Raw genomic sequence first — 26,142 nt, 5'->3', positions numbered from 1 at the left:
CCCCGCGGGGACCTCGCCCTGGCGTCTCTCCCGCTGTCGCCTGCCGCTGAACTGGGACGCCGCTGTGTGTGGCTGCCGCGGGCCAGGGGCTCGCGGCGCCCTCCGATCCTTTTGTGTGGCCGAGCCGGTGGCATTTTGGTGAGTGGCTGGGGCAGGAGGACATGGATCTTGGGGTTGGGGCGAAAGGACGCGGTGGACCGCTCGCCAGTGCAAAGACCTAGACAACTACTGTGTCCAGACTTTTTGAAAGAAATTTTGCCCCCCGTGTCCCCCGCGCCTTTTCAGAACCTAGTCAGTTTCAAACATCTGTTTGCACATAAACTGCCTCTAGGGTTCGGCCATCTGTGACCCCCCTCTACTGATCCACAGTTCCCTGCCTGGAATGAGTAGCCAGCGCTTCCTTCCTCCTCTCTAGAGCATCTTTTGGCGCTCGTTTGCTTTTTTCCTTGGTTTTGAGACATTGGGAGAAACTGAAAATGCACATTCAAAAACAGGCGTTCCTTCTCTGCTTTAAGGGTGTTGAGTTCCGGGGCATCTGTGAAATGTTTATCTTGTGAGCAAATTAAACACGCTGTCTGGAAAAGGTCTGGTCTTGGGTTCTTTCACTGCTGGTTAGAGGGCTGAGTTGAAGAGTTGGATGTTGCCAGCTCTGGTTCGACTGTGTGGTTGACAATCTGTGTGTAATAAGCAAGGTTTTGAAAGATGGGGGCGGGGGAGGGGGCTTTTCCCAGTGAGTTAATGGAGTGAGCAGAAATTCCATATTTTAGAATTGCCTATACTCTCCCCACCCATTCTTCTCCCCCAAATAAAATAGGGCTCTGAGTTCCTCTGCCTCTTCTTTTCAAACCTGGCGTGCTCTGCTCCCATTTGTCATCAGAAAAGTGTGGGCTAGCCCTTTCTGCTCCCACCTCTGTGACACATGTCAGGAATCAAGGGGAAAGGTTTTCTGGGGTGGGCTTTTCTTGGCGTCTACTTTTGATGATTGTTTACCTAGGGGGTGAGCGACCACTTGAGCAACAAGGCCCCAGCTAACTCAGGAAAGCTCTGAATTGACTTTCAGGAACAGGTTTTTCTCCTAAATACACTGAAATGAAGCATACGTACTCTCTTTTCTTCCCTTGCATTTACTCAGCTTTGGCTATGTTCTTGATACCAACAGCAAAGTTATGCCAGTTGTTTAGGCAGGAGAGGTTAGGAAGGGGCCAGAGGGCTTCTCTGAAGACCCTATGAACATTCTCATTCTGAGACTTCTTGCTTGCTGACAGGTAAAGGCTAGGTAAATGGTCACAGCATCCCCTTATTGAAAATTCACAGCTGAGCTATAGCCTCCCCAGGAGAGTCCATCACTCAGACACACCTCCAATGGGCCATGATTAAGCAGTCAGGGGACTTGAAGAGAAATTCTCATCTTCAGAACCTTACCGTGACAGCTCTACATTTTACTCAGAGCTGGACATTTGTCAGCCTGAGCAGCCATCCTCCCTGCTGCTAAGGTCCCCAACCCGTAGGTGAGATGTTAAATACAAGCCTTGTCTCTGTCTGCCCTAGGAGAGATTGATGGACACTTGACATTTTCCAGACAGAGCCAAGGCTAATTCCATTGTCCTTGCTGGTAATTACCAGCTGTGAGAAACAGCCAGTGTCTTTAGGTCTGCCACTTCACCTGTGTTCTCGGGTACTTGGAGAGTATGCGGCGTTTGCATCTTTACTGTGGACAGTACCGTAGTAAATCAAATGTTCTTTGTGTATCCTCTGTTGTAATATCTCCTGAAACTATGGAAAGGGTTAGAATGTCTGCACTCTTTTCCCTACCATCTCTCTGACAGGAGAAATCCTGGCCAGCGGGGAAGCCCTATTGAAGCTCTGTGGAGGCCGGTAGTTAAAGCATTAGCATCTTAGCTAATCATTACTGGAGAACTTATTCATTAGAAGCTGTTGGAAGCCTAGGATTCTTGTATGTTACCCTGGGAAAAAATTAGCCAGACAACATACCAGGAACAATGTTGTTAATTTTCTTTTGATTCTTTAACTTTTAAAAATAATATTCTTTCTCAAGGTGAGGCAGTGGTCAAGAATCATGCCAGTGAGTAGCTAACACGAGTTACTTATTACTTTAACAAGCTTTTATCTGGTACTTCTGTGTAACTCATAATACTCAAAAAGAGTTGATCCTTTGGAGTTTTGGTATTAGAAGACAGTGCTTTTGCAAAACCTCCAAGTGTATCGTCTTTTTTACCGTTTATTAGCGTCTCTCTTTACGTTTACTATGTGAGGTTTAATGGCACCTCTGTGCATATAGTTACTCAGCACTGAATGAGTTATTGCTTTCTAGGATGGAGACGTTTTTAGCTTATCACCATTCTTAACAGGGATAATCTATAAACAAGTCAGCATATCTGGAATCGAAGGATTAGCAACTCTTCTATACATGATTAGTGAATTGAAGGATTAGCATGAGCTATTTCATGTACAGAAGTTTTTAAAAAATATGTAAGGATAAACTGCCAAGATTACCTGTGCAGTCTTGAAAAAAGAAGAGTTCAAATATAACTATAAACTGTAATTGACAATGAGTCATTTGCTTTAGGGATGCCAACCATGAAAACAGCCTAGTTATGCCCCTAATGATAATTATGAAAACTCCTTTTAAAAGCCAGTTGCATCTCAAGTGAGCTATAAGTTGGCTTGGATAAATATTTTCAGTTTTACTTTCTAAAAAACTATTCAGTGGTGAATGGCTGCACAAGAATGAATGTACTTAATGACACTGATATACATTTAAAAATGGTTAAAATGGTGAAAAAATAAGTTTTCCAGTTAATAGTTGGAAATGCTATTTTCTACCCGTACATAATTTTTAGAACTTAAATATTCAAACATTTTATAAAAATATCCACGCCTGTAATATAAAAATAATTTAATATAGAATCACTGAGTATTAAAAAAGGACAAATCTCACAAACCTTGTAACCTAGAAAGCAAAGAATGGAAATACTAAAGGTTTCTAGCAGCCTTAGCATTTTATCTATAAACCCAATACATATTTTATAGCAAATATAATGCCTGTGAGGATAAAGAGAAATCATATGTACATGTGACACCAGTGGTTGTTAATAATAGCTAACTACGCACAAGGATCTGGGTAGGACTTTACATATATTTGTTCATATACTTCTATACAAGCCAATGAAATAATACATCCTTTATATTATAGATGAGGATGTTGAAATGTATGGTTAATAACCCGCCTCACCTCAGGTTGCACGTCTAAGAAGTAGCAGAACGAGGATCTGAGGAAAAGCAGTTTATTTCTGGAATCTCCGCTGTTATTCCCAAGGCTACCCTGCCTTTCATATGTAGTTCTGTGTAAACCATTTCATAATATTTGAATTAGTGATATCAGACAGTTTACTCCTGTGTAACCCAGTATTTTTTGACCAATGTGTGTTTGTGAGTGTGTGCTTTCACACTGATGCTGAAAAAGACAATTACACTCAGAAGTCCAATTTTATAAGCCCCTCCGTTTGGCCCTCTATGGCTTGGAGGGACCAGTTACCTTTTCATATACCTGTGTAGCCATGGCGCTCACTCAGCCTGCACTGCGTCCCTTCTTCTACGTCTCCACTTACCTGTCCTCTTATAAGAAGGAATGTCGTTGTTTTGACCCCTGTTTTCACATCAGGTCCATAACAACCTAACACCAAAACAAACACTTAAAGGTCAGCAAAAATACAATCTTCCCAAGCAAGTCAGTGCCTGTGTGGATAAGGGACTGACGTGTGGCAGGTGTGATACGGACAGCATATCCTTATGTGTGTGTGTCTTTGCTAATAGTGTCACAGGAGAAGCATAAGAGGCAGGTGAGGGGTTCCGATGGTTTCCAAAGAGTGGCTTAACTAGAATCCAAAGCGATAGCATCAGAAGCGATGATAGAAGTCATGTAATGTATTCCAACCTCCTAATTTTACAAATGAGAAAACCGAAGTCTAGCAAAGAGAAGAGACTTGTCTAAAATTGTAAGCAGAAAAGCTCGAGTTAGAGCTGGAACCTTTAATCTTCGTGTCTAGTGGTTCTTTTCTCTATTTGCGAGGATGTCACATTACCAAGTGGAGCAGGAACATGGTGGCCCTGACTCCAGGGGGATGAGTTTGGCAATCGTTTTATCTCCAAATGCCCTGCCTAGTACATGCAAGGTGAAAGATGCTAGCTGATTGGTAGGGGACATGTCCATGCTGGAGAAAGGCAGGTTCGTTAACGCCTAAAGCTTCAGCCATTTGGGTGATTTCCCTAGGGGTTGGGTATCCATTGCCCAAAGAAAACGAGCCGGGTAATGAATAAGTACTTTATTCATAAAGTGAGCGATACTTGCTGCGCCTTTAGTGGGTTCTCAGTAAATATGTGTTTTATCAGTTAACAGAAGGTTTCCGAGTTGGATTTTTTGCTGCTGTTTTGGCAGCATTTCTAGGTTGTAAAATTTGGTTCACATTTAGAAAAGTGTTAGTCCCTTTGGATGTGTTGTTTCTCATTGATTTTAATATCCAACTACTCTAGGACTGGCACTAGCCTCCTAAGGGAATGGCTAGTACTAGAATGTTTTCTGGTATTGATTTTAACTTCATTTTATCTTTGTAGGTTGGGAAGATGACACACAACATGGTTGTCTTTTTCTCTGGCGACAGATTAGCCAATGAAAAAATATGACACAAGTTTGAAGTTTGTGTCTGCTTCCCCAAGGTCAAGAAATTATCTCCACAGAAGGCAACAGTACTATGCATGTTATGAATTGTGTGTCCTTGGCCAGTGATAAAGAAAATGGGACTGTCTCCACGGCCTCTGGATTCATGATTGGACAGACGCCTCCCCCACCTCCTCCCCCCCCACCCCCCCCCCCTCCCCTCACCATGTCCTGAAGGGCTTCTCCCCTCCCTGCCCCTCCTCCTCCTTCACCTCCCCCCCTCCCCGAGAGGAACCTGGTCCCACCTCCCCCTCCAGGATTGCCCTCCACTTCTCACTTGAACGGCTACAACCACCTTGGTAAGAAAAAGCGGATGAGAAGCTTCTTTTGGAAAACCATTCCAGAGGAGCAAGTTCGTGGCAAAACCAACATCTGGACCTTGGCAGCCAGACAGCAGCATCACTACCAGATCGACACGAAGACCGTCGAGGAGCTCTTTGGGCAGCAAGAAGATACCACCAAGCCTTCCCTTTCCAGGAGAGGAGGAACTTTAAATTCATCCTTCAGGGAAGCCAGAGAGGAGGTAAGAACGCGGCATTGCTTCGAGTTAGGGGGTGGACGTACATTTCACAACTTGCTAGGATCACTACGAAATAAGATAATATGAGGGAATGTGCTCTGGGAATGATATGAGGGCCTTACATGATGAACTGGAGCTGAGTAGTGACAAAATATAGGAAGCGTGCTTGCCGGACCCTCCCAGACATCTCGGTGGACTATGACCTCATGCAGAGAACATGCTGTCTGGGGGCCATCCTCCTTGGCCTCTCAGCTCTGCCCCGTCTCTGCACATCTGCTGTGGTTTCCCCTGGTGGAACGCTTCTGCTAGAGTCCAGGATTATTCGTTTCCATTGAAACAAACAAACAAACAAAAAAACCCAAGTTCCTGAACTCAGTTATCTGCGATGAACAGGAGCTTTCTGAGACCAAATGTCTTTTGTTACATAGCATCATTAACAAGTACACATCCATAGGATTTGATCCTTATTTCTCCCTCCAGATTCTTTGCACGTGTGTTTGGAGATGGCCTTCATGCCTCAGGTCTCTGAATTAAATTGTGGAACAGTTTTCCAGAGAGCCACAGCCTGAAGCTATTTCCAGACAGACGTTCTAGGAAGCATCTTTCCATTTAACACATAATGTGTTATTTTGAGGAAAAAAAAAAATAAAGCTGAGCAAGTTATAAGAAGTTAACTGAAAGCATGGCCAGAGCTCCAGATCACTATATTAATAGAAACTGAGTCCAAAATTGCCTTGTAAGTACTCTCTGTGTAGAAACATGAGAGTAAATTAAGAAACCTCTACTTGCTAGAATAAATAATTAGGAAACTAGGAATTAAAGGGAAGAATGCTACCTACCAGGAAAAAAAAAAAAGCAACAGAAATGCATCATATTTTAATCTGTTGTAAAGGAGCAGAGAAAATAGGTCAGAGATGGAGCTGACGAGATAAGAGAGTAGGCAGGGCTCCGGAATGAGGTGGCAGCTCCCTGCGTTACTGAATTCTTGAGCCGACAATATTGACCTCTTGTCTCCAGCTCAGGAACATGTTAACCTCTCTCCATGAATTCACTTGGGGGCCCTTGATGCTGCTGGTATGGTCACCCGTTGAAACAGCCAAGAATCTCTGTATTATAAAATCTGGAGAACGCTGGGATTAGAATTAGAGAGGGAGCCTTCAAGACAACCCTTACTGCTGGACACAGGCGTTCCCTGCTCTTTCCTTTATGCAAAGTCCTTTTATTCCGTAGTGGATTCTTTCAGTATTGGAAGGCACGAGAAGTCATTTCCTTAGCACCCTGGCCTTTGCCCCTGCTTCACAGAGGTTTCCTATTGTACAGTCGCTCATTTCTCAACATTGTTTCTGAGCTCTGCTTACTGAATTTCAAGCATTTTGAAGGAAAGAGTGGATGGGCACATGGAGAAAAAGAGCACATGTCCCAGAAAAGCACCTGCAACACGCAGAAGGGGGTCCGGCTCACCGTGCTCCTCGGGAGCGCTGGCCTTTGTCAATTGGGGTCATTTCTTTTGCCAAATGATAGTTCTGGGGCTACGAGGAACTTGCTGCTTTACGTTTGTGAATTCAAGAAAGGTTAAGGACCTCTCGGAGAGGGCGGGGAGTGGCAGGGAGCGTGGCATCTTCTCTTGACTATGCTGAAGCAGAAATGTCCGTTTCTAGGCCGGATCTAAAATTCAAGGAAAAAAGAGTCTTTCTCCTTAACCTCCTTCTATCCCTAGACCCTATGTACGGATTTACTTTTTTTTCTTTAACTTAAAAAAAACCGAGAGTGGATAATCATTTTTTGAATTGTGGTCACATACGCATAACAATTACCATCTAAATCATTTTTAAGTGTACAGTTCAGTGGCGATGAAACATCCACGTTGCTGTAAACCGCCGTCACCATCCTTCCACCGAAGTCTCTCATTTTGCAAAACAGAGACTCTGTACTCGTTAAACAATAACTCCATTTCTCCTCCTGGCCGTGGGCAGCCACCCTTCCGTTTTCCCTATGAGTTTGACTGTTCTGGGCACCTTATGTAAGTGGAATCACACAGTATTTACCTTTTTGTGATGATTTCACTTTGCATACTGTCAAGGTTCATCTATGTTTTAGCATGTGTCAGAATTTTAAGGCTGAATAACATGTACATATCACACTTAGTTTATCCAGTCATCCGTCAGTAGACACCTGGGTTGCTTCTACCTTTTGGCTATTGTGAATAATGCTGTTATGAACACGCGTTTGCAAATATCTTGACTTTTAACACTTGTAGGTCCTAATCTGAGAGACAACATACTAGAAAGAAAAAGTAAATCACCATGGTTCTGTAACCAAACAATCTAACTCTCAGTTCTTCAGTACTCAGGATAAGCAGTTTAGGCGGATGGGTTTAAGTATATATTAGGTTAATATTGTTACGTAACAGAGAGTTATCCAGAATTATTTTCAGTGTTCCATGCTATCTCTGAAATGGCTAGAAGTATTACATATGCTTTTTCAGTAAAAGAATGCAGTGCAGGTTGTCATCTTCCCCGATTAGATTTTCTTTGACAGAGTGATAGTCTAACAAGGACCAGTAGTAAATCTTCCAGTTCACTCTGCAGTAAATGGAGTCCAGGGTTGAAAACAGGAGTCCTCGCCACCTGTCTGTGTGGAACGGAGAATTCTCTCGACAGCTTGTTCAGCAGAGGGACCCATCCCGAGCCTGGAAATGTGGCATCTTAACGGTTACCACACAGGCTGTAATTCTGGAAGTTCAAACGTGCCGAGGATCAGATTATGTCCCCTTGAAATATAATAACCTCCTACAGAAGTGGCCTGCCATTATGTGGTTGGCTCATACTTTAAAGGGCTTATAAAGCATTACAAATAAGTTCTATTATACTGCAAAGGAAGAAGTTGCTGGAAGATAGGGAAGAGCTGGGTCTGGGAATTGCTGAATTTAGGAAGAATAACTAAAATAGTAAATAAGAACGTTTAATCCGGAGGGAAGAGTTACGAAATATTACTAACCTTGTATCTTTGTAAAAATTAACTTGAAGAGGCTATAGATATTACAAGAATAATTAAGCCGTAATAAAGTAATTAGAAATAATAAATTTATATTACTGGTGATAATAAAAAGATTCGGCTCAGAACGCCACCTTTTTTTTCCTGAGTGCACTGATCTCACCCCTGAGTAGTTACAGCTGCTCAGCCCCCTCAGAGCCTCATTCTGGTTAGTCGTGTCTGTGCTTGTCTCCCTCTAGAACCTGAAAGCGTAAGGGAAGGGGCAGCCTCAACGATTTGGCATCTTCCAAAGACATTAAAAATAACTGAGCTGACAGAATTGAACCAAGGGAGCAAAGGGGCTATCTTACAAGGTATCGCTATGATCGATCAAAATTAGCATTCGCAATGAAAACACAATAAGATGAATAAAGTCTGAGGATCTAATGTAAACATGGTGACTACAGTTGAGGATACCGTACTGTATAATTGAAATTTGCTAAGAGAGTAGAAATCAAACGTCATTAAAAAAAGAATAAGAAAAAACCATGTGAGGCAATGGATGTGTTTCTTAACTAGATGGAGGAAATCTTTTCACAATACGACATATATCAAATCACCACGATAGACACTTGAAATGTGTTAAAATTTTATTTGTTAATTATATCTCGATAAAACTGAAATAAAGATAAAGAAGACACAAATGTTGAAACACTAGAGGTCATTCAATATGTCTACAGTAGTCTTACAATTAATATTATATCATGTAAGAAATAACTAAAAGCGCTTTCTAGAAAAAGAGGAAGGGAGAGAGGAAGACAAAAGGAAGGATGGAAGGGAGATTGGTTTTCCTAAATTTATACGAAGCAATGTTTTATTTTCCCGCACTGTAATTCAGGTGTCAGTCGTTCTTTCTCTTCTCAGAACAACCCCAAGCCCCCTGGCCATCTGTGGGGAGACTTATTATAGCAGGTCCCCCTCACGTCCTGGTGGGAAGTCTTGTGGATGGAATGAGTTGAGCATTCCATTTTAGTTCTCCTGTTGGCCAGGAAGGATTTAGCTCTTCGGTGAGCCTTTGTGGGGAAGCTCACGAGCTCTGTGGTATGCTGGCTGGTACCTGCTGCTGTAGGCCCTGACTTCAGTGGAGTCCTGCCCACATGTTCTGAGGAGTCCAGAGAAGTAGATACAGATTGACTGGAACTGCTGGAGAGGGAGGGGCCAGGTCTGATCATCCCCTTTCTTGGCCAACTTGTCTTGGCCTGTGGAGCCCGGGAGTCCAACGATCTGACTGATTCCAAAACACCTCAGGTCCCACACGCATCCGTTTCTGAATTACCCAGCTATGAGCTGGCAAGCATCTGGGAAGTAAGATAAGCTAATTTACATGTGGAGCGATAACCCTCTTTGAAGGACTTTAACAAACACTTTTATAACACTGCTTCCAATGGATCAAGTGAGATAACCTATGAGAAAGAGACTGCTCAGGCACTAGGCAAATCCGAGGGTGGCAGGAGAGAGTGGGACATCCCTGGAATGTTATCAGTCGTCTCCTTTTCCTGTTTGGATGAGGCGCTGGGCTGTTTTCCCTGTAAGGTGCTCCGTTATGGGCAGCCCAGGTTTTTTTAGGAACATTGGTGAATTCTCTTAGTGACCCTGAAGCCTCCCTTCAAACAGTGAAGGCAGCTGCTGCCCTGGCTATGCCTGTGTCATGCGTGAAGGGCTGCTCCTGGAGGCCGTCTTAGCTGGTGAGAACATGATTTCCATCCATCATCCCACTCATATACCAGGGGGCTTGGCTAGGCCCCGTGGATGGCTGGCCTTCTACAGATCTGCCCCCATTCCTGGAGAAGATTCCCAGTGTGAATACCAGGCTGGTGGGGGGAACATTTGCCACTTCCCTATATTTCTATATCCTCCGTGATATGAAAAGTCACAGGAACTAGAGTGAAAAGGAACCAGAGAGACCCAAGTTGACATTTCAGTTTTAGCATTTGGGGAAGTTATAAAAATGACATCTCTGAGGTTGTTTCCTTATCTGGCAAATAATAAGAGTAATGTCTTCATCATTTTTCCAGCAACAATAGCTATGGATCTAAGCCTACAGAGTCCCAAAGAGTTAAAGAGTGAAGATGATGAGGATGGAGTTGGGGTCCTGGGGGAAGGGGAGGGTTAAATATGAGAGGAATACAAAAGAAGGTATTTCCCATTCTGGGCAGAAATGAGTGCAGATCAAGTTCTTCAGCTATGTATGTAGCTGTATCAACATACATGTTCTTACTTGTTTTTAAATTTGTGAATTATGATAAACACATAGTTGTCTGTCTTAATAAGTTTAGATTCCTCTTTTTGGTAGGAGCTGTCCTCTGTAGAGGGTGATAAGTTTGACAGGTATTTTTCTCATCCCTTCTTCCCTCCCTCCCTTTCCCTTCCTTCACACTGAACTTGAACTGCAACCTCGGGATAGGATTCCAATAAGGAGCCTGCCCTTTTAACTTGGGAGTTTATTTTATGGTTGGCAGGTGATTGTGTTAACATGAAATAAACCCCTAGGATAGTAAATAATGTGATTGTTTAAGATTAGTCTTCAAAGGAAGGCAACCAAACTCTTGTAAAAATTTAACCTTATAGCCAGGAAGTGCCATTAACTTCGGTTAACAGCCTTGCTGTTTCATAGAAACTTAGAAGTAGGCCCAGAGATCAGGAGTTTAATCTGAAACCTGATGCTCTCCTGTTCACAATGAACCACATACATTTGGAAAGGAAGAGCGTTATAACAACATTGCTATTTTAGCTAGTCTCCCTTTAAAAAAAAAAACAAATGGAAAAAATTGCTGCACTTCTAAGGTTATCTTTCTTGCACACATCCAGGATATTTACTTCCAGAGAAAGAAATGGCTTCTGTATCTCATCCACCCCACCTTACCCCCTGCCAAAAAAATAAGTTCTAATTTCTAGGCTGATAAAAACTCTCCCAAATTATTAATTTTGAACAGCTAAAACTTACCGCAGTCAAAATCTGGGTTTTGATGGTATATTGGAATAGCCACCATATTTCATTAAATCTAAGATGCCATACACTGTAAGACACATCCTGACTCTGGAGATGTTAAAATGCAAAAAAAAAAAAAAAAAAAAAAAAAATGCGGCTTAGACTTGGTTAAATATAGCATGAGTTTCCCTTTTCTAAGGGAAATTCTAAGTAAATAAAATGTAGGGCACTGTTTTACCTCCTCCTAAAAGGGCTGTTGGACATATATATTCTTTTTCAATGAAAAGAAATTGTTCTTTTAGAAAAAATTCAAGAATTCTATTCAATTTCTGCAAACAATAGTATTGGTCCTTTTATATCCCTAAATCAGGATGGAGACTCGACTCTGAAATCACTTCAGAGTTATTGTTTACTTTCTCAGTTCAAAACTCATATGATTCTTACTATGCTAAGACATTTTTACAAACTGGGGCTTTTAAATGTGGACTATAAAAGAAAACTACTAAAATAAAACATTTTAATATATATAATGTACTTAAAATTATAGAATATTACAATAAACATGTTTGATTATTACAGGTAAGGAGATATATCATTGCAGAAAGTTTGGGGAGATGATAATATTTTACTATTTGTAAGACTATTAAGTATGTCGATATTAGGTATATTGGGAATTATTCTCTTTTCTTCTTTTCTCCAACTCTTCTTATTTGTACTTTAATAATCTGATGTGTCTCTATTTTTTTCCAGATTACAGTCTTGGATGCAAAACGGAACATGAACATTGGGATATTTCTTAAGCAATTTAAGAAGTAAGATTTTTTTTGCACACAATCGAATCTTTAGTCATATCTATGCTGTCAGCATCAGAGTCTGTGGGCGCGAGCTGACATTCAGATTCTAATATGAGTGAAAGCCATTCCTCGTACCTTCAGATCCTTCTGAGACATGTGGCTTTGATGAGTCCACAAGTATTGTTTTCCTTCATGAAAACCTAACCTGGTTGCTTCAAGTACAGGGATAATTTCCCTAGGGTTCTATTCAAGACTGTCATGTCAGGGAATTTATAAATTCATCTGTAGCGTTGCTCCTTGAGTGGAGATTGGACTGGTGAGTCAAACAGTGGTCAAGTTCAAGTGTTCTGTCGTGGAAAGCGCAGGAATTCCATGAGACCAAAGGGGGCAGCTTTTCTTCTCCCAAAGAAAACTCCAGCGGCTGTTGCCACTTTGACCTTTCTTAGATGCCTGGGGATGGTTTTCTGGTGTGGGGCTGTGGTGGTCACTGACACAAAACTGCCTGTTAGACTGGGAAGAAGGCAGGATGGAAAGGAGGTTGGAAGTGATTTGTTTGAATTTCTACTGGCTTGTGTTTCTTTGGCACTCCAGCAAATGTGAAATGGCATCTGATTGTCTTTTCAAGGTCTCCTCAGTCCATTGTAGAAGATATTCATCAAGGAAAGACTGAGCATTATGGATCAGAGACATTGCGAGAATTTCTTAAACTTTTGCCAGAGTCAGAGGAGGTAAGGAATTTGGCGCATGAGTTTTAGATGTTAGGAGTAACAATAAAAGCTTAATATTTTTAAGAATGTCAAAACTCACATGGGGAGGTCACTTTCCTACCTAGAGCCAGAGTTTTCTCACACAGAAGTGGCCCAGTAGAAAGAGTATGGGTTCTGGAGTTTGAGAATCTAGGTTTAAATAAGAGCTCTACGCATAATTGAAAACCTTATTTATTTATTTATTTTTAATGAGAAACTTGGGCACGTTCCTTAACTCCTGTGACCTTTAGCTTTCTCACCTATAACGTGAGACACGGTGTTTACCTCATTGGGTTGCCAAGATGATTCAACCATAGCTCTGCATCTAACATGGTACTTGGCACATGGGAGCGCAATAAATTTTAGTTCCATTTTCTGTCATTTAACGATGATCTAGGATGTACCTAGGTTGTTTTATAATACATACACTGTAAAAAAAGACGAAAACACTTTGGGATAAAGATGCTCTAAAAATTTGGAGAAGTATGTCAGTTGTTGATAAATGTTGTCTATATAATTGACTAAAAGGAAGAGATGGCTGTGATAGCAATATAGTACCACAATATGAAGATGTTGATTTTTTTTTCTGGACCGAATTAACTGAATTTTTTAATGGTTAGGAGCTTGATAGGAAAAAAAAATCAGAAAAACAACCTTATAAAACCTTCCGAAATTGTGATATTGTCTTTTATTTCTGAAGAAGTGACCCTTGAAAAAATTCATAAGAAATTACATGAATACCTGTGCTTGTAAACATTTGCATAATATAGAGTTTTATGAAGTAAAAGGTATAAGTTACCCTTTTAAACATAGCACCGGTTCATCTCGCCCCCATCCCTCTTCTCACATAATTTATGGAACTTTAGTGCCATTAACAACAGTAGGAGAAATGTCACTGATAAATACATAATGCCCAAGTGAGACGGTCCTAGTGGATTCGCTAGGTATTCTAGGTGCCTCTAATAACCTGATCCTCTCTCTCTACCTTGGGTTTTCTGTTTGCAAGTTAATTTCCCTTAGTCAAGATTAATTAACAGCATTTATTAATGTTAGTTAAAAGGATCTTAAAGGGAAAGAAACATTAAAACATAACTTACCCAGCTCTTATATACTAAACACTCCTTAATCTTTCATGTAAAGAATGGGAGTTCCAAAATCTTTGAATTAGGATGAATATGGTTGAATTCATTTAAGTTTTAAACAAAGATTTCGTTCTCAAAATCTTATTCCTGCCTGGGCTTTTTTTTATGACTTCTCCTTTGGACAACTCTGGTACCCGCTCCTAACCGACCTTGTCGTTTTTTAAAACTTTTTCTTGTTTAGAAAAAAAAAGTGCAGCCTGCTGCCAGCATTAATTTAACATCACATGTAGGAATGCTACTATTTCTAGGATTTGACGTTTTTAGCAACCTAGAATTACTATATTTCGTAAATGGAAATGCCACTGCTAAAAACGAATGCTATAAGTAGAACGATGCCATTTGTTTCCAGACTGTCGATATACTAGAGTGATGTGAAAATAATAATAAAAGCGAGATATTTCGTGGCAAACTTTGGGGGTAAAGTCAGGGCTGTAATCCGCTGGCAGCCGGCATATAGTCGCAAGTGAGCAGGCCTAGGGGCAAACAGGAAATGGGTTAGTGAGGATCAAATTTGATAGCCCATGTGAAAGTGTTCTGAAAAGCTTTAAATTTCTACTTAAGTGGAAGTTAGGCATGAGAGAGTTTAATGCCATGAAGAGGTGGGAGGTTAAGTATGGTTTTCTTAATATCTTTATTTCTAATTGAAAATTCAAAGGTGATTAGAGAATGCAAAGGCTGTGGAAGACTAAGGGATTTTTCAAAGAAGCAATCTAGCTGTCAAACCTCTCATGTTTTAAAGAACTGTTTTTTTTTTTTGAGTTGTGTGGGATATAATTCAAAAGGAAGTATGTTAAGGGCAAGATGAATAAAACTCACCCAAGCCTGCCCTGGGTCCCCGAGGCAGTCTCTCACCCCCAGACAATTAGCTAACCCCAGAGACAGTGTCCTGCTGAGATGAAACATAGCCTTGGGACCCTAAAGTGCCTTCCCAGCTGCTGAACTAGCCCCAGCTCTTTCTCCTGTCACCCTCCTCCTGCAGGGTCATCCTCTGTCTGAATAGCTGACAAGCTTGGTCACACTTCTCCTTGTTTACATTACTGACTCTTAGCTTCAGCTCACCACACCCTCTAAACTCAACTGGGAGCTTCCTTCTGTAGGAACACCCTGACCATCCCCAGGGCTGCTTAGTGCCCCTCCCTGAATCACTAGGGAATCTGTGAAAGCCAATACCACCACCAGTTGGCTTTGTTGTGAATGCCATGTGGCCTCTGGCACCACTCAGACCTAGGGTGACCCTAGAGCCTTTGGTGGCCAGTGGAGGATGGAGATGAGGCCTAGGTGGAGACAGGGCCTAGGGAAAGAGGTTTAGGAATGTGGCAGAAATAAGCTAATAAATAATGCGTGTGTGCGTAACCGCATGTTGCTAAGTCTGTGGTATAACTGTCTATGCTCATTTTTAGCACAAGAAAGGATTAAATGTTTACTGAGTGCCCCCATGTTCCAGGCACTGGACAGGACAAAAGTCAGCCAAACGAGATCGTGCATTTCAAGTGCCTAGTCCAGCACCTGGCACTTGGAAAGTCAATAAATCATTGCTGTAATTATTTTGTGTATCTTTTGCATTCAGTCCTCACGGCGACCTAAGTGATTTTACACGGCGTCATTTTACAAGTGAGAAAGAGGCTCACGAGGGTTAGATATAGAACCTGTCCAGTGTCATGTGATGGCTAGGCCATAGACGAAGGCGGATTCGAACCTCGATTCATCTGACCCCAGAGCAGTTCCTTTTGCTGCACTCTGTGACCTCCCTTTGAGGAAGGAAGGAAGGGCAGAGGTCCTCGAAACTCTCCAAAGGTTCTCAGGAGACCTCCCAGCCTTTCAGCACCTCCGCTCTCACAGAGCACTGGTGCGAGTGTCCCCCCGAATACAACTGTGATCTTATCACCATGTGGAAAAATATGAGCGGAAAGAGCCCTTTCTCTCCTGCATTCTCAGCTGACGAGCCAACCCAAGGTTAATTTGTTTTCAGGATTTCTCTGCCCTTCGCCATAAATCTTTCATCTGGCAGGTTTGTTCATCTTGCTTCAAACTCATAGACCCAGAAATAAAAGAACCTGGAGTGTGCCCGCCCCCTGTCCAGCGAAGTATTCCTGTGCCATGAGAGGAGGCTGGAGAGGAGCCAGGCGGGCGGGGGAAGGGACCCCTACCCAGCCAGCGAGCCCTTCCCTCTGACGGGCCTGACACACATAGCTTCTCAGTGTCAGGGACAGGCTGGAAGGCGATAGAAATGTTCTGTTGTCCCCGGAGGCAGGTTGAATTGACTCCTCTGACTTTCGTTTCTAGCTTTTTGGTTTACTCTGCCCTTGGGATAGGAATGACAGGGAGGGAGCCCTTTGGTCTTCTGTCGGATGGGTCTGGATGGGTCTGGATGGGTCTGCCGGTGGGAAATCCTGCTATTTCAAGGCCATGTGAATGGAATTAGATGGGATGAAGGAGGCCTGCCCTTTGGAATGTGTGTCTTAAGGAGCATGCTGCTTGCTATTAGGACAGAAGCAGGCACAGCCGGGTCATAATGAGAGTCCCTTGGCTCAGCCAACAAAGTTATGCCTAACAATGTTTGATAAATGCTTTTTGATGATGATGAGAATACATAATAATTATAGGGTTGGTTCACCTCTCTTTTTCACCTCCCTACCACTGCGAAGGTACAGTAATCCCTCTTAATGAACATAAATCCCATTTCGAAATGGAATTAAGAACTGTATACACGGTATTTAAATTAAATACTACCTTTTCATCACCATTCTCTTGAAATCTAAACATTTTTAGTTCTTTACATAAGTGAAGGAGATTAATCCTCGTTCAGTTAGAGTTTAGCACATGTTTAATGGAAATATCTACCAAGTTTACTTAGCATGACCTGTTCTAATGCTTTAGACAGAAAACTGCTGTTATTTTCAGCAGTTTTGTACATGCTACATATATGGTCTCAGAAAAGGTGCACCCGAGCTCTGCCCCTGCCCATATATAGCGAATTATGAGACTAGTTCAGAAGGGATCAGAATTCATCCCATAGCTTTCTCGGTTCAGAAACCAGACACTGATTTGTAGTTAGGTAAACCAGAGATTCTATCTGCCGTTCAGTTTAAAAAGGCTTAAAAATGATCAATTCACTCTGAGGCCTTAAAGGTAGAGGAAATAATGCAATTCTATAAATGGCTATTTTCTGCCCATTGGAAGAAAAAATATAGTCTTAAGGACCAGACTTACAACTGGGATGTGCATCTGCACTGTGGACATTTTGTCCTTCCAGGTAATTGGTGTAGATCTTTCAGTTATGGGATCTTTGCAAAACTCCTCCTCTGTGTTTTCGGAACTGTCATTTCCTATTTTCAAAGAGCTTAAAATCATGGTTAGTTTTTTTTTTTTTTTTTTTTTATGGGCAGCCAACATAATCCAGGGTGTGAGAGAGATGAGCTTTATAAAGAATAATAAAAGGTGATACATGCTCCTAAACAACAGTTAGCAGCAAAGATAGGTTGTCTGCTTTACTAGCAATCTTAAGGTACTATTTACCTTGAAGTGTTTTTGTTGGAAGACTTACAGTGGATGGAGAAGTGTTTTTGCCATTGGGTCGGTCCAGTTTTCCATGTGGTGAGGACGTGACTTGCTCTCTGATGCAGTTTGAGAACTTTCTCTTCTCCATCCCCACCTGCTAACTGTTGGCTATATTCCTACGTCAGAAATCTTTTTCTTTTTTTTCTTCGCTACAGTTGAAGGAATATTTGAGTGTTTGATAATTTTACTTTAACTTCTCCTAAGGGTAATACATGTTCATTGTGGACATTTTAGAAAATAAAAATGGGCAGCAGAAGAAAATAATAATAGTCACCGTAATCCTGACACCTAGTGTAGGTAGGGCCGTGTGGTCTTTCACCTGTGTGTGTAGTCTGTGCGTGGAGGGTTGGGGAGGGGGGCGGTACTCAACACTTAAAAAATAATATGGAAATGGATCCTACTGTGCATACTGTTTTATTGCCTGATTTTTTCAGAGAGGATGTCTTGATATTGATCTTTTAGCAGGTTAAGCCATTTTCCTTTGTGCCTTCCTGCTGGACTGTACGAACCTCGACGTACAATAGTCGCTGCCTATAAAGCTGCTGTATGTGGAGGGGACTTGACCACAGCAAGAAAATCTGCATTAGACCTTATCCATTCTAAGTTATTTTATATTCAGAATACTCCAAAATATTCTTTCACTTATGACTTAAAGGACCGTATGATAATGACAACTCAGTCTCTTTCTTCTCCCAACCAGTGATCTCCCTTCCAGGTTATAATTTACTGAAAACTTCATCCTTAGAACAACCCTTTTCCGATCTCCCTATAGTAACCTCCCGAGGACCCCACTGACTCAGCTCCCTGCTGTGTACGGGACTGTTTATACCCGCAGAAGTGACATGGCTCTTCAATTTCTGATTTGGTGGTTTGGCATTTCTTCTTTTAAAAGACAAAGTAGTAGATGTGATGGTTTCCTCTTCTGTCTTCTCTTCGATTTTACTAGTTTGATTTTAGCACTGAAGTCCTATTTTCTTACAGGAATTCTAAGATGAAATTTTAAATCATGTTACATTTTCATCATAAGTTATTTTTTTTTTCTCTCTACCCCCTCTTCCATTTGTCTTTTAGATAAAGAAATTAAAAACCTTTAGTGGCGACGTGTCCAAGCTGTCCCTGGCAGACTCCTTTCTGCACTACTTAATTCAGGTGCCAAAGTAAGGATCACTGGTCATTGTTCTTTACAGAGTAAGGCGTTTCAATGAATGGCATCGGATGCTACAGTTTTACTTTTTATTTTTTTTTTTAGCTATTCACTTCGGATTGAAGCCATGGTGCTAAAGAAGGAATTTTTACCTTCTTGTTCTTCACTATACACAGATATAACAGTGCTAAAAACCGCGACAAAAGGTAAGTAAATACATGATGCTTCAAGTGATTTGTTTTTATTAATTTCGGTAGCAGTTTATTTTTTAAAACTCCTCAATTGAAATTAGAAACGTGAAGTCCCATTTCTGATATACCCTAAAAAGGGAAATGAAATGTTACCAGGGATGGCATTTAAGATTTATTTCCATTTACTTCCCTGCCCCTAGTTAGTTAACTGACCATTCAATTAATTAGCATATTATCCTCCCATTAGAGGTTTCTTTAGTCTCAAGCTTCAGAGTAAACCTTGCTGGTTACGCACTGTTTTCTCTCTCAGGTTAGGGAGGGGTGGTGGTGGGGGTGGTGGTGTGGTGTGGTGTGTGTGTGTGTGTGTGTGTGTGTGTGTACGTACGTACATACACGCATCGTCCCTCCAGACTCTTACATATGGTGGACTAGATACATTTGATGGTGAGTTGGCTATTTCCATTTCTTCGAACACTTTGCTAAATTTTCGCTTACTCGGCTTGGATAAGCTCCGCAGAGTTGCTCTGACCTCTCATTTCATAGGGATGGGAGCTTTGCTTTCTGGCTTCTGTGGCACTGTGCATTCAGGCCCAGCCCATTTGTGGTGGCCTCATCTCTGAGGTGGTCTCTGGCGCTCCTGGCCCCTCACATTTTGCAGCATTCATCAGCACCAGCCTGATTTCTTCTCAGTCATTTTCTGGATTTCTAGTTATTGTCTGGAACTGTTTATTTCTATTTGGTTTTCCTGTTTAGTCGCTCTGGCCTGTGTTGAGATAAAGTTTTTCTCTTCATCTCATCATATTTTCTTCATTTTAGAGAAGAGACTAGGAAGTAAGAAGAATTTTTCTTCTTTCAATATAGAGGCCTTTTACATTTTTTGTCCTATACCAAAGCTATAATTGGCAGCAACTGTGGAAGGGTCGTTTTTTCCCATTCAAATAGAGATGGAAGAATATGTTTTCATATTGAGCAGAGCACATTTGTGGGCATGGTGGAGACGTTCCTTATCTGGTTACCCTTCAAAAACTGGCCGCCTTAGATAACACAATATAGGCAGTGATCCAAATGTAAGTTTTGGAAGGTAATACCAGACCTAGCGGAGAACAGTAACTTCAAAGTATCACAAGTGACATGTTGTTATCTGTATTATACTGTTATTTTAATAATCAAACTTTTTCAGCTTTCCAAATAAATTAGCAGTTTTTTTATATTGTTTACTCGCGTAGGTGTGTGTGCAAAACGTTCAGTGGTTAAAGCGCTAGTTTACCAATATATTACAGTGATAGTTCCCTTTTAAATCTTTAAGCTAATCCAATTGAAATGTATAGTTTTGAATAAAATGGAAAGGTTCTCTGGGCACCTGGCCCCGAAGGGTTGGTGCTTTGCAACTTATTTCCATGTCATCTCAGCCTGTTTATCTTTTATCTCCTCATAGCTCATCGACTAAGCAATATATTGCTTGCCTTTTGTTTTCATATTTTATAAAATGGTCTCAAAGGCTAGTGGATATAAAGGAAAAAAAAAACTGCTGAGAGAAATTTTATTCCTGTAATACAGTTTATTGTTTTATATAAGGCTTTTGCATTTTCCACTACTTGAAGATTTTCATTGTGGAAATATTTTGTGATATTTAAGTGTCAGATGTGTCTGATTCCCAATTAAACACTAGGATGTGGATTGTCAGCAGCAAATGGTGCATTAGATACACCACACAATGTGTTGCTTTGTTGTTGTTTTTTTTAAATCTTCATATACAGTTTAGAGTCAGAACTTGCTTCGGACACCCTTAAACTTGGATGGGGTAGCTTTCTTTTCTGTATTTAACCCGAAAGCTTCTCTAAGGTGCTGCGGTGTTTTGTTTTGTTTTTTGACAGAGCTGATGTCGTGTGAGGAGCTACATTCAATATTACACCTGGTGCTACAGGCGGGAAATATCATGAATGCAGTAAGTAAAATTCAAAAAAAAAATTAAAATATTGTGTTTCCAACTTTATTGGTCTGTCTAAAGGTATATGTATATTTTTTTCTTTTGATTTCTCTCCTTTAGGGAGGGTATGCTGGCAATGCCGTAGGATTTAAACTGTCTTCTTTGCTCAAATTGGCAGACACAAAAGCAAACAAACCTGGGATGAACCTTCTGCACTTTGTCGCACAGGTACAGAAGCGATGACTAGAGGGAGAGAGTGTATGTGTGAACCCCCCCAGAGGCTGTAAAGTTTTCAGGTGTGAGGTGACGTCAGAGTTAGAAAAGGGCATGGCAGGTTTCAAGAAGGTTCTCTGTGCAGAACACTATCTGCAGATTCCTGAGTTGAGCTGCCCCTTGGGGTTATAGGAGTGGCAGGGCGGGGGAGTGAGGCAGAGAGGCTGCTGAAGCCCAGTCATGAAGGATTCAGAACCTAAAACTGGGGAGTTTGGGTTTTGTGCATTAGCAATGGGGAGCCGATAGAAGCTCGTGTGCAGCATAATGGGCACTACCAGGTTTTTTGTTTTTGTTTTTGGGAAAATAAAGCAATGTGGAGGATGAGTTGGAGTGGAGAGAGGACTAGAGATAGGGGTACCCCCTGGTGGCAGTTGGCTCTAATTGGTGAGAGTTGAGAATCGGTGTAATGGCCACAGGGTTGGAGAGTAGAGGCTTGGGTGTTGAGATATTTCTGATGTTGAACTGACTGGGTTTTTGACCATTTATATGTAAAGAGTGAGGGCGTCAGCAATTAAAAAGATCACTTCCACTTTTTCCTATGTGAAGTATGGGTTAGGGGCCTTCTTGTGAGGCAGGGTTTGGGGTCTGAACCCTGACCGTCATTTCCGTTTGTACTGGATCTCTGTGGTGCCAAAGGAATGAGTTGCAAGGTGAAAAATGAGCCAAGGACAATTATCTCTTTGTTGTTAAATTATCTCCAGTAACGAATTGTACTGGTTTGTTTTTCCTCCGTTGGATCGCCTTGTTGTTTTGACAGCGATCACAGAGACACAGCTTTAGCCTGGGGAGGAAGCCGTGTCATGTGCTTGTTTCAAGTGTGAGCTTCAGAATAGGACAGAACTGGGAGACTTTGATTTGTCCTTTATTAGCTGTACTTCTTCAGACAAGATACCTAAACCTAAGCCCCTCAATCTCTTCGTCTAATGATGGGGAGGGGGTAGTGATAACTTCAAGACCAAGTAACCGAGAGCGCTGACAGATAATTTCGTAAAATGCTTAGCTCGACGTTGGACGTGTGGTAAACACGCCATAAAGAATATACACTATTATTACTATATCCTTCAGAAAATAGAGGACATGTTGAGCTCAGGACAAATTTAAAAGTTCATTTTCAGGACACTAAAACCAGAAAATGAGTTCCTCGTCCCGTGCGCCTTGTGGGCAGTCTCCTGGTAGCCCTTTTAGAGTTGCGAATCCAAGTGCTCTGCGTAACTTGGTTCTTGCCCATGTGGGAAAGTCTGCAGAGCTGGTAATTGCTTCCTTCATACCTGCCTTCCTCGTACCCTGTGAACAAGTGAAGAATCCCAACTCTGCATGGCTTGTATGCCTTCTGATTAAACTCAGTCTGCAAACTGGTTTAACAGCTAAAGATATCTCGGTCATTTACAGGCACTCTCATAGGTGTGGATGGTATTTAAGCAGGATGTATTGGATTCTCTGAGAAACAATAGGTCTTGCTAAGCCTCCGCCTCCTTCCATTGAGATTTCATGTGCATGGATTGTATATCGGGGAGCTCGGTTGTTCTGGGAAGTTAAATGTATCTTGAGAGGTAGGGACATTCTGGTAAATCTTACTAAGAATATCAGAGTTTATATCTCAGTGAATTGCTTTGAAGGTATCAGGCATAAAAACTAGAACAGTGATTTCGAAGTTCCTTTAAGTCCCCGAGAAAATGATTTCCTTCCAGTTTTATCTATATAGTGAGAGAAGATTCTGTTTTTGTTCCAGGAAGCCCAAAAGAAAGATGCCATTCTCCTAAACTTTTCTGAAAAATTGCATCATGTTCAGGAGGCTGCTAGGTAAGCAAGGAAGACTGAAAGCGAATTATGAGGATTCGAGGGTTTTTGTTTTGTTTTGTTTTGTTTTTAACTACCTTCTTATGAAAACTGATGAATATTTTCTAACTTTTGGATTCAGATTTGAACTTTAAAAATTTTGTCTCATTGAACCTTCAGATGTACCTTTTATATGCTTACAGAAGTATGTGTGTGCACCTTTGGAGGTTTTGAAAAATTAATCCTTAATTTTAATCTAAAAAAAATGCAGGTTATTCTAATGAATATCATCAGTGTAAAAAAAATATATGGATTAAGAACTTCAAATCCTTCCACACCCAAAAGATAGAGCTCAAACAACACAGCCTATTACCTTGGGAGTTGATGTATTATCAGTCACAGTCTCGGGGCCATACATCACTGTTTCCTTGTAGAATCTAACATGGTACATTTGTTTTCTATTGCATTGGAAGAAGCTGGAGCTGCACCAAGGGCTGTAAAAGGATTTTGTTTTAAATTAGTCACTCATCTTTACAGAGAAAGTATCTACCAAGCATAAAGCTCTAATTTGCTTCTGATCCTAATAGAGACGTGTGTTTTAATCTGTGTATACGTGCTATCTTGAGTTCTGTGTTTTTAAATTTACAGTGCACAGCCATGCATCCAAGTGGTAAATGTTCAGTTATTAGCTTTTGAGGGGGCAAAAAAGTTCTGATTTATAGCATTTGATGATTTCCATGGCATAAATACTGTGGCCATGGCTGATTGCAAGCCAGCAATATGGCGTTACTAAATACAGGGTTGAGAAGAGATACCTGTACCCATGGTCACCTTGGGAGCTGGCTCCAGCACATTGCTTTGTGTATCAACCCAGTTCACGGGTTTATTTGCAAGAGACTTATTATCCGAGTGACTGTCTAGTTTGTGACTACAGCCTCAAACTACACGCGTGAACACATGTACCGTAGCTTTTCAAGCCCAGCCCTGTCATTGACCAGTGTCTCAATGTTATGGACCCTGAACATCTACCAGAGATTACATGCCTTTCCCAAAGCGAGATTATCAGTCCAACAGTGTGAACAGTTCATAAGTTGTATTTACAGATCACCAGATTATTCTCCCAAAGAATGAACCTCTTCCTTATAAGATATCAACTGTTTTGGTTTTGAATTACAAAAAGAAATTCGTATGGGAATATTTTGTCCTCTGACTAGTATAGAAATGTTGCTAAGATTGCTATGTAGAGCTATGTTGCATTTGAACTGATATTTCTGATCAGAGTTAGGTGGGGAAGCTAGCTGTTGTCTTAGGAAAAACCTATTAAGGTTTGTTTATTCGAAATGGAAGGTGAAGTACAAACAGATCGTAGATGGGTGCCAAAGACCAATGAAGGTGGAAGATTTTATTGCATTAAAAAAAGTTAGAATTGACAATGGAAGCGTGAAAGCACCCTAATTATTAATTTGCTAATTGAATTCCACCTGGAATTTAGGTTTCATCTCTTCACTCTCCTGGGTAATAAAAACATCATTCGTGCTCTTGATTTGACATATATAAGAAGAGCCTTGCAATCAGTACTGCTGGTTCTTTGCAGAATTGTTAGCTGTGTGTTACTTGTCTATAAAATGCAGACTGCTTACCCTGGCTGACTGTGGCAAGCGACATAACATCTGCTTAGTATCTCCATGTTACCCTTAATGTCAGGATTATCAGGGTATGCTGCCTTGCTTTTTGTGGCAGAGCTTTTGTATTTGTGTTGAGTGGCCACAGGAAAGTGTAAGTTTCTGAGTCCTGCTGGCTTTTAGTTTTTAATGCTTATTATATAAAGGTGTTGAGACAAGTCCCATGGTTTTGATTATCTCACCAGCAGGAACAAAGTTACAGCCTGCTCTCTTTGATACGTGAAGTTACAGCCTCCTCTCTTTAGGAAGGCATCTTCTCTTAGAAAAACAAAGCGGGAAACTCTAAATACAGGGGTAGGGCAGTATGATCTCAGTGGCTCTCTCCCCTTCTGATCCTAAGGTTGACCAGCAGTTGGTCTTGTTTGATATCCGTACACGACACGTGGCTTTTCTGTGCCAGCTGCCCACTCTCCCCTTTCTTCTTCTAGATTATCTCTAAATAACACGGAGGCGGAACTGCACTCACTCTTTGTCAGGACGAGATCTCTGAAGGAAAACATCCAGCGGGATGGGGAACTTTGTCAGCAGATGGAAGATTTCCTTCAGGTCTGTGGCTGAATCAGTCTGTCCCTCTAATTTCATCTTCCAGCAGCACCTCTGAGGCTGGTTAAATTTGCATGGGTGTGTTTGGGGAAGCAGCAGATTCCCGTTCATATTTTCCTCCAGCCCCTAAAAGGAACTTCGTTCTTCACTGCCCATTCTTTGCTTGGATTGGTTTTGAGCTGAGAGTATTGAACATGTTCTCAGTTTACTAAGATATTTGTTAGGGAGTGCACCTCTGCTTATCACTGCTCGATGGGCATCATTGCACCACACTGAGTATCAGTTTATGGTGCTCACCCTTGACAACTATGCCTGGCAACTCAAGCTGTGGTTCTAGATCATGGTTTAGGAGTTCTTGTCTCCCAATCAAACTTTCAGACAACAGAACGAAGTTCCACAGAAATCGTAAAGACACCTGAGAACTAGGGCTGTGTTCCTTCACTTGTTTTTATTGAAGAAACGAGCTACGTTTTGGCATGTTTTATAATGAGAGCAGGAGAACGTGATAGCTGTGCCTATCACCACTTGAAATACATCAGCCCAACAGGGTGTGTCAGGAGCCGCTCCGAATAACATCGACAGAAAACAGCAGAGTGGACGTGTTTGTGTCAGCTCTCTGTGACTCACTAATCACATAGTCTGACATACTTCTTTTATCTTCCGTATTTAAATAGAGTAGCACCTTCTCATGCTCTCAGTCTTTAGGGAGAAGGTGTGCTGCCTTAAATGTCAGTGCTTTGAGGTTAGGGAGGTGGGACGTGTGTGGCAGGGCTGCCCTTGGCACTGGGAAGGCTGTACCAACCAGAGCCTCTACTTGTTTACTCGCCATTAAGCTTCATCAAATATTATGAGTTCAGCTTCCATTAACAAACATTTGATTCTGTTTGGCTCTACTGGGAGTTTATTTTTATTATTAAACACGCGTTCTGTGTTTTCTTTCAAATATAACTGAACTCTAATTTTCCCCTTAAAATGCACAGTTTTCTCAGAGTAAAAGAACAAAGCAAATGCCAGCACAGAGACACCTGAGAGTAGGTGGAAAACACCTAACAGTGAGCACAGTCAGCCAAGTGGAACAAATCCAGAAGGTCAAGGAGAAGACCCGTCACACATCAGGATGAGAATTCTGGAGGCCTCAGTTCTTATATT

The 26,142-nt window shown here is 41.4% G+C and overlaps 1 protein-coding gene across 1 annotated transcript in view; it reads left to right on the top strand.

Moving 5' to 3' along the window:
• FHDC1 (FH2 domain containing 1) overlaps nucleotides 1-26,142 on the top strand; it is a 34,758-nt gene continuing 8,616 nt past the window's right edge. The window contains 10 exon segments of the mRNA XM_039875936.1: nucleotides 1-138; nucleotides 4,633-5,258; nucleotides 11,968-12,029; nucleotides 12,637-12,739; nucleotides 18,529-18,614; nucleotides 18,707-18,807; nucleotides 20,667-20,737; nucleotides 20,840-20,947; nucleotides 22,722-22,792; nucleotides 24,879-24,996. Of these exon segments, the coding sequence (XP_039731870.1) occupies nucleotides 4,770-5,258; nucleotides 11,968-12,029; nucleotides 12,637-12,739; nucleotides 18,529-18,614; nucleotides 18,707-18,807; nucleotides 20,667-20,737; nucleotides 20,840-20,947; nucleotides 22,722-22,792; nucleotides 24,879-24,996 (1,209 nt within the window). The 5' untranslated portion in view covers nucleotides 1-138; nucleotides 4,633-4,769.

Source organism: Pteropus medius, unplaced genomic scaffold, assembly GCF_902729225.1.
Source record: "Pteropus medius unplaced genomic scaffold, Ma_sr-lr_union100, whole genome shotgun sequence".
NCBI lineage: Eukaryota > Metazoa > Chordata > Mammalia > Chiroptera > Pteropodidae > Pteropus > Pteropus medius.
This window is presented reverse-complemented; position numbering and strand designations above follow the sequence as displayed.